General features: G+C 44.1%; 1 protein-coding gene across 1 annotated transcript; it reads left to right on the top strand.

Annotated features, from left to right (window-relative positions):
* The first annotated feature begins 370 nt into the window (after positions 1 to 370).
* On the top strand, positions 371 to 12650 carry LOC143294771 (uncharacterized). Its single transcript, XM_076606247.1, has 2 exons — positions 371 to 846; positions 10940 to 12650. Exons 1-2 carry the CDS (start codon positions 590 to 592, stop codon positions 11106 to 11108), a joined length of 426 nt encoding a protein of 141 aa, XP_076462362.1. The 5' UTR covers positions 371 to 589; the 3' UTR covers positions 11109 to 12650.
* The last annotated feature ends 866 nt before the right edge of the window (positions 12651 to 13516 follow it).

Genomic DNA, 13516 nt, shown 5'->3' with positions numbered 1-13516 from the left:
TGAAATGTCTTCCTTTTAAAATTCGTGAAAAGGTTATTGTGTAGTGTCTCCTGTGATCATCCATCTCTCACTCTCTCTCTCTCTCTCTCTCTCTCTCGCTTTCACGCTTTTAGTTTTCTTTTCTCCCTTTCCCCACCCCCCAAACCATCCCCCCCCCCGACTGGCACCCCAAGCCGTATGTGGAGGGATGACGTCAACAACCCCCTCCCTTCCCTTCTGCAATACCGCCACTAACCCTCCCGTCCCCCTTCCCCTCCGCCACGCCCGCTCCCCACTAACCGACACCTCCACCCCCACACACTCCCTCCCCACCCCTCGACTGACAGACTATTATATCAACTGATAAAACCAAGGCTGGCTCAGTGTGACTCACAAGCAACGCTTTGAAACTCAAACAGTTCGCTGGATTTTTTAGGCAGAAGACTGCAATTGTTTTTGCTTTCTTCCCCACCCACCAAGTATCCTGTAGTAACTTGTACTTGTTTCTTGGAGGTTTTTTTTTCTTCTTTTTCTTCACCAACTGTAATTTGTTGTGAGAAATCACGGTTAAAAAAAAGAAGAAAAAACATAAAAGAAAAAAAGCTTCATAATGTCCAGCGGTATAAAGTTTGATTCAGTTGAGCTTGTGGTCTCGGCGATTCCAAGAATACCGGATTTTCCCATTGCCAGTGTTTTCAATTTCAATGAAGCCCAGAACGAAATCGTACCCGTCGAAACTTTCAATGTAGATCCTGCAAAGAACAACCAACAAAACTATGAGGACATCATACAGAAGCTGACCCAGGACAGACAGAAGCCGTGCTTCATCATGTGGAAGCAGGGTCAGACTCCGGTTTTAATGGTCATGTAAGTAAAATGGTTTGTCGAGGCTGGCTGAGTAGTAACTATAGGCTTCGCGCGCGCGCGCGTGTGTGTGTGTGTGTGTGTGTTTGTTTGTGTGTGTGTGTGTGTTGTATTGTATTGCATTGTATAGTATTGTTTCACTCTATATCATGACATATTTCACTGTGTGAATTTCGGGCTGATCTTTTTCTGCCTGCAAGCTCTCTCCAAACCAAACCAAACAGGATCACTCCTCTGTGAAGACCCCGACTAATGGGTTGACAGAGCTACCAAAAGATACCACCAGGACTGACAGGGTGAATCTCTACACAACGTATTGAGAGAGAAAACACCACCAAACAACAAGAACAATAAACGCTATACCAATGAAATGAAAAACTGTTGGCCTAGTGGTAACGCATCTGCCTTGGAAGGGAGAGAATTTGAGCGTACTGGTTCAAACCCCACAGTCGCCAGTATTTTCTTCCCCTCCGTTTCAGTTTCAGTTTCAGTAGCTCAAGGAGGCGTCACTGCGTTAACTTCCCCTCCACTTGACCTTAAGTGGTGATCTGCTCGCTAGTCATTAGGGTGGGGAAAATAAACCGAGGTCCCGTGTACAGCATGCACTTAGCGCACGTAAAAGAACCCACGGCATTAAAAGGGTTGTCCCTAGCAAAATTCTGTACAAAAAATCCACTTTGATAGGAAAAGCAAATATAACTGCAGGCAGAAAAAACAAAAACAAAAAAAGAAATGCAAAAGTGTATGTATTATTATAAACAAATCTGTCCTGAAATATTTTTGCGAAGCATTCTCTTAGAAGTTTTATAATTTGTGCGTGTGTGTGTATGTTAGTGCGTTGGGTTTGTGTGTGTGTGTGTGTGTGGGGGGGGGGGGGTGCGGGGGGGGGGGGGGGGGGGGGGTTAAGGGGGGCCGGTATATATATATGTATATATGTACATATATATCATGTCAGGTCAGAGGCATAGCCCTTGATACTGGTACCATGGAACCCAGTACTACCTGCCACGTGTGAAGTCTCCCAACGACGTACCAGGCGGAGGAGCAAACCTTTCCCAACGGCTGTGAAGGCGGAAGAGGATGACCAAAGGGCAGGGGGAGCTCTTATCCTTGGCTGGAAGTCCTCCTAGGAGACGGAACTCCAAAGAAAAAACCTGCACTTGCCAAGGCCGTCCTACACGTGGTAGTATCTGCACTTGTGGGACTGTTAGCATCGGTATGCAAGAGAGTGGGGAAGGGACTGCACAACTCCTCTTCACTAAAAAAAGTCACCTGTGCTGGTTAGGCAACCAGGCTGGCTTCCTGGGAAACTGATGCCCTTGACTGCTCTCGCTGGAGGATGCTGTGCTATAGTGGCATAAAGACGTTTGAAAACAAGAGAACGCTGGCCATTAAGGAGAAGCGTGAGCGAAGGAAGCAGGGCTCAACTTCCGGGGACGTTTTCCCTTGCAACACCTGTGGGAAGTGCTGCACATCCAGAATTGGCCTCTTCTCTCATATGAGCACACACACTGACAGATAAGCCTGCCTGCCTACTCATCTGTCAGTCTGATGGGAGACTCCATCATCTGTATGTAGCCGTGTACCCGAGTGGTATATAAGGGAATGGACGGCACAAAAGATTTAATAATGAATGATTGATTGACTGAATTAAAGAATAGACAAGAATCCCACAGGCCAGGAACATATAGAGGCCAGTCACAAAAAGGGTTTTTCTATTGTTTTATTTACAATAGTTATGAGAAGAAGAAGAGATAAAACTAGAATGAGGAGAAGAACTAAGAGGAAGACAGTGCCTGGAATGACAGAAACAAATGCCATTAGCACAACATGCCAGCACAAGTGAATAGTAAAGCACATGTATACATATTACATGGAAAGACAATCACTCGGTTTGGGATAAGCAACAACATACGATAAGATAATGCATATGTGTGAAGACCAAACACTGACATCAAATGACTTTTCTAATACATTTAAATAGTGTAGATAAAGTGCTTAAAGCTAAGCTGATTTAGTGAAAGTACACTGACAGTATAGATTAGGTAAAGCTTATACTGTGTCAAAGTGACTGAAATGAATTGGTTTATCATGTAGCACTATACTGTAGTAAGGCATATAGGAGAGAGCATAATAAATAAATTATAATTAGGCCTAACAGACTGATACATATCAGATTGTTTTAACCAGTAACTGACATTAATCCAACACTATTTTGTAATCTCAACAAAATACTGCACACATCTTATAGTAATGAGAATCAGTGAAACAATGTAGCATCATAACTGGTATCAGCATGTTAAATAATACATCAATAATAAACAAGATAGAATCAGTGGCTTTAATATAATACTGGCAGTTCACAACACACAAAGGTTGGAAGAACTGTCATGGCTTAACCATTAAGTGGTGAATGAACCTACACAAGTAATCCACTTGCAACAAAGCCAAATATCAACATATCTAAGCTTGTGCTTAACATTTAAATCTCCTCCACTGAAGTGGGATAAGTAACCTAACCTTCATTGGATAAGTCGCAAAAGAAAGAGCTCAACACCTACTTTCTAATGAGTATAAAATGAAGTGTTGATTATTTAAGATGAATTTATAATCTTAATTTAAGTCACCTGTGAAGGGTCAGTTTTAGCAAGCTCATCGCAGAAAATTACAAAATGCGTAAAATCAGTTTAACATAGACAAACATAAATGGAATATATTTAAATATGGAATCACAATGATTCTGCCAGTATATAATACTTGTAGTTTACTAATCCGACAAAAGAGATATTAATTAAAAACGCTGCATCAGAAACACAGAGCTCACCCAATCGCGTACCATCACACTTAGTTGGAGTGGTTGTTTGGCGAGGACAAAATGACAAAAGCTTAGCGTCAGTTGAAATCTTTAGACTGACGAACAATTACACTGAAATCAAGTATGCTTCTAACTGATTTAACTGTGTGTGTAAGCACAACAACTATAATATTGCTGTGAACGATACAGATACTTGATTTAATAGGTGTTTAGGGAATAGGTTTAAAATGGGCTTTGCATTTAAACCAGGAATGGCGTCACTCATTCTGTGTGGGTCGTTGAAGACCAGCTGTTAGTTGCGAAAACAGCGCCTGCTATAGCTAGTGTGGTAAACAGTCAGTGAAGCCAGCTTAGCACTTGGCTACATATATGATATAGTGTGCCAGCAGTGTCATCTACACCCACCCCCCAACCTTTCCCCTTCCCTCCCCATACCTTCATCCCCCCCACTCTCCCCACTTCTTATTTCCCTCCATGCTCCATCCAGTCCAACCCCCTCCCCACCCCACCCACTCCTCCCACGCCCCTCACCCCTCTGTCTTGGTCAGCGTCTTTGTCACTTGCTGTAGCGATGGCATAAGCAGCGAGCCGGCAGGGCATGGTCACGTGCGACAGGCACAACTTGTGCAAATGCAGGAATGTGTCCCATGTGGAGGTCTGTATTTCAAGTTGTTCCCCATCTTTCCTTTCACAAACACAGCTGAAGTGAATGGCGGGACTTCGAAATGCAAGCTTGGGAGAATGTTATGCTAATGTGAACTTTGATCATGCCGGCTAACATGCCGAGAATTGCATCGTCCTGTCTCTCCAATCTGTGACGTAAACTGGTGAACTTGTCACAGAATGTGTGTAGAAACAGGTCTTGAAGTGAGCGAATCAGATCAATCTGTTGAATTGGATGAATCGGGATTCAGCAGTGAATCTGTCAGTCATTCACATAGCGTCACTAAGACAAGCAAAGACTGGTTACTTCAGGTGAACTAGTTGGGGGAGTGAGTGTTGTTGCTTGCATTAGTATGCACAGTATGTTGTTGGAAGGGATAAAACCAGTTAGCACAGCCAGTTCTTAGCTGTCTCTCAGAAGAACCGAGCACTGATACAGGCTGACTGACTGATCAGTGATGTTAGGTGCAAGGAAATCCTTGTTGGGCTGTGTGCTGCTTTAGGCATAGGGTGAACTTTTAACTGTGAGCTGCTTGTAGGAAGTACTTGAAGTGTAGGGTGAAGTGCTTCATGTACAGCTGTGTGTTGCTTCAAGTTGCTTAAAATTGTTGTTACTAAGTACAGTGAACTGCTTAGTGTGTGTACTGCTTACTTATGATTATTGTAAAGTAAAAATAAACACTTTATAAAAAACACTCCATGTGGCCCTGGTATTAGTGTGAAGAGAGTGAGTGAGTGCAAGTAAGTGTGCATCAAATAGTCGATCCAGTACCCCTCCTCTGTTCCCCTCTCTCTTGGAATAGAACGAACCACCCTTTCGAATAGTTTTTACATATATAATATCTGTGTATGTGAGAAAACCTGCAGATGTTTGCAGTCTAACACACACACACAACCAGACCGCAGAACCTACACATAGACACACACACACACACACACACACACACACACACACACACACTCATACCCACACACCCACCACACATTGAACACGAAAACGGTGAACGAAGCATAGAGAAGACATGAAGACAACCGTGAAAGGCAAGGCAGCTGACTGAATGCACCTTTGACAACGAACTCAAGTTGCCTTTCATCGAAAACCCTCTATACATAATTATCCCTGCATACATGGCCTTTTTGCTGTCATTCAACCGTGGATTGCCAGCAGAAAAGCTTGTGTGTCGAGCGACCTTGATACAGTGCCACTGAAGCACACATTTAATGGTTTTGGTTTTCAAAGAAAACGATATATATATATATATATATATATATATATATATATATATATTAAATCCAGGTCCAGATGTCTTTGAATTTGGAATGGCGAACACACCAAAAAAACAATCTTGGTTAATTCTATAACCTTTAAAACTGTTTTTGTGTTTGGGGTGGGTGGTGGTTTAAAAAGCTCTCATTTGCTCATGTTGGTCCTTAGTACCTTCAAAAGGAAGGTTGATTTGCACAGCAAGCGACAGCTGTTTCGTACTGAGAAGTGCTCATTGGGCTTCCGTTTGAATGCCCTTCGAACTAAATTTTGCAAAAATATACAGTGTCTGTGCGGAAAATAAGTCAATGTCTACCACACACTTGTCTAGTTTCCAAAAACAAGATAACTGTCCTTTCAAAAACTAGCCGGCCAGTTTCCGCCAAACACATATTTGTCCTTAGGAGATGTTTTGAACAATTATTCATGACTTCAAAAAAGAGAGGCAAGGCCTTCAGACTCACTTGTGATACACACTTACTACAACAACTGAATCAAAACGCACAAAAAAACCCAATCATTTCTCACTCACACTTGCTTCTGTTTAAATGAAAGAGGAAATGCACCTAAGTGTGACCAACAAACACAGACACACACAAGATAGGAAATAAAGTTAGGTTACATTTTATACATGTATAAATATATAAGATGTAACTGAACTTTTTGTTAAACTATTAAGTAATGCATTATAAGCTTAATCATAGAGAAAACAATTAATACAATGTTAAAAAACTCAATATGGGTATTATCAATGTGCCTGTCTGCTTTATGGTTACAATTAGTATTAGAAAAAATGACATTCACATCACATTTTCATCATATTACAGATTTTTGTAATACCCCTGATTCAGTAAGATGCTATATATATATATATGATTACTTCATAATATAGACCATTTTTAAAATAGTCACTCTTTTTCTGGTGTAAACTTCAAAGTCATACACACAACTATTTGAGTATGCAGCTGCATTACATGCTCACACATGAAAGTCAAAATTCAAATGATATAGTTCAGTTACATTTTATACATGTATTTATATAGATCTCATGGCCTGGCTTCGCTAACAAAGATCTAGGAAGGGCGTTGTCCACGTCTGATGCAGGCACGCTCATGGCTGACAAGGCCAATGCGGGAAAAGCAGAGTCGGCCGCAGCGGTTGCAAGGGAAAGTCTGGTCTGGGTTCGCGGCTGCAGCATCGTGGTTCTTCCTCCTTCTGCGTTTGTCCTCAAGGCTGGCCCTGCAGTTGTTTTCGAAGGAGGAGACAGCTTGGTGGATGGTGCGTCGCCAGGTCTCTCGATCAGCGGCTACTGCGGACCACTGGCGATGGTCAATGTGACAGGCACCGAGAGCTTTCTTCAAGGAGTCTTTGTATCTCTTCTTGGGTGCTCCTCTGTCACGGTGGCCAGTGGACAGTTCGCCATACAGCGCGATCTTGGGCAGGCGGTGGTCCTCCATCCTGGACACGTGCCCTGCCCAACGTAGCTGGGTCTTTAGCAGCACTGCCTCGATGCTGATAGTCTTTGCCTGCTCCAGGACCTCGACATTTGTGATGTAGTCACTCCAGTGGATGCTGAGGATGGTGTGAAGGCAGCGCTGGTGGAAGCGATCAAGCAGTCGTATGTGGTGCCGGTAGGTGACCCAGGTTTCGGAGCCATACAACAGGGTGGGCAGTACAACAGCTCTGTACACGCTGATCTTTGTGTCTTTCTTCAGGTGTTTGTTGTTCCACACTCTCTTGTACAGCCTGCCGAATGCGCTGTTTGCCTTTGCAAGTCTGTTGTCGATCTCCTTGTCGATCTTGGCGTCAGACGAGATGGTGCAGCCTAGGTAGCTGAACTGGTGGACCGACTTCAGCTCTGTCTCACCGATGTTGATGTGAGGAGCGTGGAATTCTTCCTGTGGGGCAGGCTGGTGGAGAACTTCCGTCTTTTTCAGACTGACTTCTAGGCCGAAGAGCTGCGCAGCCTCTGCGAAGCAGGACGTTATACGCTGCAGGGCCGCTTCTGTATGGGCGACGAGGGCAGCATCGTCGGCAAACAGAAGCTCTCTGATGAGTTGCTCCAGTGTCTTGGTGTGGGCCTGTAGCCGCCTCAGGTTGAATAGGCTGCCATCAGTGCGGTATCTGATGAAGATACCGTCGTCGTCGCCAAGATCTTCAGTGGCCTGTTGGAGCATCATGCTGAAGAAGATCGTGAAGAGGGTCGGCGCGAGGACACAACCTTGTTTCACTCCATTTCCAATTGGGAAGGGCTCCGAAAGGTCGTTGCTGTGTCTGACCTGTCCACGCTGTTCCTCATGTAGTTGGATGACCATGCTGAGGAATTTTGGGGGGCATCCTAGACGTTTCATGATCTCCCACAGACCTTTTCTGCTCACGGTGTCGAAAGCTTTCGTGAGATCGACGAATGTCGCATACAGTCCTTTGTTCTGTTCCCGACATTTTTCTTGTAGCTGTCTGAGAACGAAGACCATGTCAGTGGTGCCTCTGTTGGCTCTAAAGCCACACTGACTCTCTGGGAGATGTTCTTCGGCGATAGTAGGCACCAGCCGATTTAGGAGGACTCTGGCGAGGATCTTGCCTGCGATGGAGAGCAGAGTTATCCCCCTGTAGTTGGAGCAGTCCGACTTTTCTCCCTTGTTTTTATACAGGGTGATGATGACTGCGTCACGGAGGTCCTGTGGTAGTTTGCCTTGCTCCCAGCAGCAGACAAAGAGGTTGTGGAGTTTGGAGTGTAGTGCTGGGCCTCCATTCTTCCACGCCTCCGGCGGAATTCCGTCAACCCCTGCTGCCTTGCCACATTTCAGCTGTTCAATGGCCTTGACAGTCTCTTCTAGGGTTGGTAGCTCGTCCAGTTGTAATTTCACTGGCTGTTGTGGGATGCGGAGAATTGCCGAGTCTTGAACCGTGCGGTTGGCGCTGAAGAGGGCCTGGAAATGTTCCGACCACCTGTTCAGGATCGACGTCTTGTCTGTGAAGAGCGCCTGGCCGTCTGTGCTGCGCAAAGGACTCTGGACCTGGTATGAGGGACCGTACACCGCCTTCAAGGCTTCGTATAAGCCCCGGTAGTCACCAGTGTCTGCACAAAGCTGAGCCCTCTCTGCCAGGTTGGTCCACCACCCATTTTGAATCTCACGAAGCTTGCGCTGGAGGTTGCTGCATATGAGCCGGAAGGTTGCTTTCTTCACCGGACAAGACGGTTGTGCAAGGTGAGCCTGGTGGGCTGATTTCTTCGCCAGCAATTCTTGGATCTCCTGGTTGTTTTCGTCAAACCAGTCCTTGTTCTTTTTCGACGAGAACCCTAGGACTTCTTCAGAGGACTGCAGGATGGCTGATTTCAGCTGTGCCCATAGTGCTTCTGGAGAGGGGTCTGTGGGACAACTGGGGTCTTCAAGTTTGTCCTGAAGCTTCGCCTGGAATTCAGCTTTCACTTCAGCTGACTGAAAGTTGCCGACCTGGAATTTCTTCCTAGGAGCTCCTCCTTTCTTTGGTTTGGGCTTGAAGTGGAGCCTGAGCTTGCTGCGGACGAGGCGGTGGTCAGTATGACACTCCGCGCTGGGCATCACTCGGGTGTGTAGGACGTCTCGTACGTCTCTCTGGCGCATCAGGATGTAATCAATGAGGTGCCAATGTTTGGACCGAGGATGCATCCACGTTGTCTTCAGGCTGTCCTTCTGCTGGAAAATGGTGTTGGTGATGGTAAACTGCTGCTCTGCACAGAACTCGAGAAGAAGGCGCCCATTGTCGTTGCAATTACCAACGCCATGCTTGCCAAGGACTCCTTTCCAGGCTTCTGAATCTTGGCCAACTCTGGCATTGAAGTCGCCAAGGATGATGACCTTGTCGTCAGCAGGGGTGTTCTGAACGAGGTTGCGCAGATCAGTGTAAAACTTGACCTTTTCTGTGGGGTCCGCTTGGAGGGTTGGAGCGTACACGCTGAACAGAGTGGCATGCTGTTTGTTCCGTAGTGGGAGGCGCATGGACATAATTCGGTCTGAGTGTCCTGTTGGCAGGTTTTCAAGCTTGGAGGCAATGGTGCTCCTGACCATAAAGCCTACGCCATAGAGGCGTCTCTCGGTCTCTGGCTTGCCTGACCAGTAGAGGGTGTACCCAGCGCCGTGTTCCTGGAGGCTGCCTTTCCCTGCAAAGCGGACTTCGCTGACGGCAGCAATGTCAATGTTCAGTCTCTGAAGTTCGTGTGCGACTAGAGCGGAACGCCTTTCTGGGTGGTTGCTGTCTGCAGAGTCACGCATGGTTCGGATGTTCCAGCATGCTACCTTTAGTCCTTTTGCACCTAATTGTGAGGCAGGTGCCGGCCTTTTCTTCTCTATTGTTGTTCGACCGCGTTTGGAGATGCCCGTTGACCGCGGCTAGCCAACTGGGGGGTATGGAGATGAGCATTTGTTTGGACCACCTTTTCTAGGCCCCTCTCCGTGTGGAGCAAGCAGTGCTGTCCCTAGAAAAGGCTGCTTGGTCGTTCAGGGTGCTGCCGAGTGATGCTGTCACCTCCGGGTCAACAATCAGGCGACCAATATCCTGAACCGCCTGCATGCAGGATTGGAACTGCGGCTACTGAAAGTCGGGACATGGCCATGGACCCAGGGTCAATGCATGTCGAGACTGTCCTGCATTCCTTAGCACTTCATGGGTTTTACTTCAGACTTTTCCTTGTCTTAGATGGACTGCCTTCCCGGGCTGTCGAGCTCCATCTGCCCGCATGTGACAGGTAGCACAGGGTTACATGGTACCTGTGGCAGGTAGAGACCTGACCTGACATTCATTTATATAGATACATAAGATGTAATTGAACAGTAAACTTTTTACTATATATGAAAAACAAAAACTGTTAATTACTGAACTATAAGCTTATTATTGTTGAGAAAAAGTGTAATAAAATGTGAAAAATTAAATACAGATATTAACAATGCGCATGCCTATTTGTTTCCAATAATTGTTCAAACTCAATTTTGCTTTTTGTTTAAGTGAAAAAGGATTCAATTTCATATAAGAAATAAAGTTCAGTTACATTCTTTTGGTGGCCGTACTTGCCCGCAAGATCACGGAGTACATTGTATTACTCTTTTTTTTTCTTTTCATTATTCCATTATAAGAAAGAAAAGAAAAAAAAGAAGCTCTATACGTGTCACTTTCGTTGGCTGGAAAAGGCAAGAAAAGAGAACCAAACACACACACACACACACACACACACACACACACACACACACACACACACACACACACACACACACGGTCTTGAGCAATCAATTTTCTATGTGTGTGATTTCATACTTATGGCCAGATACTGATATGCCAGTGTGCACGAAAATGACGCATCATGGGTTGTTTATTCACAGATGCATGGATGAGCTTCCAATTCGTCTAAAGATGTTGTTCCGGAGTGCTCATACAACAATCAATGGGAAGCTGCAGAATGTTCCCTCCATCTTCGGGAGTACCATGGCTGAACTGGAGTACAAGAACTTCATCAAGTTGGTTCCAGCGGTACAAGAACCACTTCCCTGATGCATTGTACTGTCCTGTTCACATCTGGTGTGGCTCCGTGTGTTTCGATCAGTAGAAAAAAAACAAAAACAAAAACCAAAGCAAAAAACAAACAAAAAAACAAAACAAAAAAACAAAAAAAACAAAAAACAAAAAAACAACAACAACAACAAACAAAAACAAAAAACCCCCAGCAAACAGACAAACAAACAAACAAACAAAAAACATGCTTTATTTCATTTTATTTCCTATTTTGTTCTATGGGTGTATGGAGGATGGGCTCAGGCCAGTGTCAATGCTGTTATCGAATTAAACAGCTTTCCAGATTGAATGCCATGGCCTTTGGAATGGTCTTGATGGAGGGATTGTTGTTGTTGTTGTTGTTGTTTTCATGGATCAATGAGTATAGAACTTGCATACTCTGGTTTTGCATTTATTTCACCAGAAAATTGTTCTTACTTCTGAAATCTCAGTTTTTTGCTTTCGTTTGATCATGACCAGTATCTTTATCATGGCCAAATAATTTTTTTTAAAAATCATAGCCAATATTTTTTATCATAGCCAATATATTTATCATAGCCAATATTTCTATCATAGCCAATATCGTTATCATAGCCAATATCTTTATCATGAACAACATCTATATCATGGCCAATATCTTTATCATGGCCAATGTCTTCGACCTTGTTGTTATTCGCCACTGTTGTTTTAGATCAGTGACTGAAGGAGATTACTTACATGGACGTACGACAAACTTGGTTATCGGTTTGTCAATGCTGAGGGACCACGGTCATGAAATCCTGTCTGATTCACCCTCCAGCATTATATCTTCAGAAAACTCTCTTTTTTAAAATCTTTATTATTTTATTTTATAGAAACAATGCTTGCGCAGAATGGTTGACAGATGACAGACGGTAACTTTGAGTTTGATAACGTGTTATATATCTACTAATGTAATAAGGAATGGTGAATTTTTTTTTATGTACACTTCTGTCAGACGTCTTGACTTGAGAGCACTTCAAACTGTCTGCCAATGCAGTGAAGTAAGTGTCAATATTTTGGCCAGATCTGAATGCGGCCAGAACTAGTTTGCACCACACACATGAACTACGCTTCAGATCTTTCATATCACCACGTGAGTTACAGAACACTACTTTGTAGACCACTGATTTGATTTTTGAAGTTTTGTTGGCAACTTGCTGCATAGTTTGCAAAATAGTTAGCTAATAACATAATATGAATATGATAAATAAATATTTAGAATTCATTTTGATATATCTACACTCTTGTTTATTTTTGCATGTTTGTTCAGTTGCTTCCGTTTTATATTTGTAGTTCGTTGGTTCCCCCCCCCCCCCCCCCCCCCCCCGTATTTGTTTTTGATAGATAGCTTGATGTAAAAAAAAAACAAAAAAACAAAAAGAAAAACAAAAAACAAAACAAAAAAAACCAGCTGTTGCGTTTTCAATTCACCTTCATAAAATACAATTTTGACTTTTACTTTTTTTTTCATTTCATGCTGCTGTTTCTCTCTACTTTATTAATAAACTTCATTGAACTGGTTCAGTGTGGTTGTGAAAGGTATGCTGGTATGTGTGATAGCAGAAGATGCAACATTTCTGAAAAGAGACAGGGGAGGGGTGTATGTGTGGGGGGGAGTGGGGGGGGGGGGGGGAGGATGTGAGGGGGGGGGGGGGGGGCCTGATCAGGAAGGCGGCACCTCCCAGACAGTTCCAGTTTCATGGAAGTGCCAAAGCGTGCGGTATGATCCATATATGCGACACCAAAACCTGCTTCAAAAGAAAAGAACTGATGCCAGAACCACGAAAATAAAACACACAAAACCCCCACAAAAAACAGCACGTTGTCAGGGCTTTGACAGCCTACCATAGGTACGTGTAAAACACGTTGCACTAAATGAATTAAGTTTTGTGAAATGGTCTGCACTTTCATGACAAATAAGCCCACAGTGTGAAGGAATCCAACACATTTCGATATCGGTTCCTCTCATTTGAATACAGTGAATCAAAAAAGAATTATTTCAAAAAATTAATGTGTGTGTGTGTGTGTGTGTGTGTGTGAGCGGGGGAAATTCGCAATGTGTATGTGAATCTAACCCAAGGACACTCGCGTCCTCCGTATATTTGGAGACATTACCCAAGGCCACCATTCAAAGGAAGCTATCAGAGCTCTTTGTTCAACGTGTCCTTGCTCAATGCATTACTCAGCTGTCCACTCACTCGTCACAGACACTGAGCCCTTGCTGAGCGAGGCGAACCGTGCTCCAGTTTCTTGATGTAAACACCACACGCACGTGTAACACGTTAGCACTAAATGACATCAGACAAAAAAACCCCAGAAAGACCAACAACGACAATGGATGAGTAACTGCACAATCAAAGAAAAAAAAAATACAATGAGGTCAATAA

The sequence above is a fragment of the Babylonia areolata genome, chromosome 20, assembly GCF_041734735.1.
Source record: "Babylonia areolata isolate BAREFJ2019XMU chromosome 20, ASM4173473v1, whole genome shotgun sequence".
Classification (NCBI taxonomy): Eukaryota; Metazoa; Mollusca; class Gastropoda; order Neogastropoda; family Buccinidae; genus Babylonia; species Babylonia areolata.
The sequence above is the reverse complement of the archived record's forward strand: the minus strand, read 5'-3'. Positions and strand labels throughout refer to the sequence as shown.

Excerpts from the sequence above, each read along its gene's own strand:
- LOC143294771 (XM_076606247.1), top strand. The coding sequence starts at position 590 with ATGTCCAGCGGTATAAAGTTTGATTCAGTTGAGCTTGTGGTCTCGGCG. Across the intron at positions 847-10,939 it reads ACTCCGGTTTTAATGGTCAT|ATGCATGGATGAGCTTCCAA; the intron begins GTAAGTAAAATG and ends GTTTATTCACAG.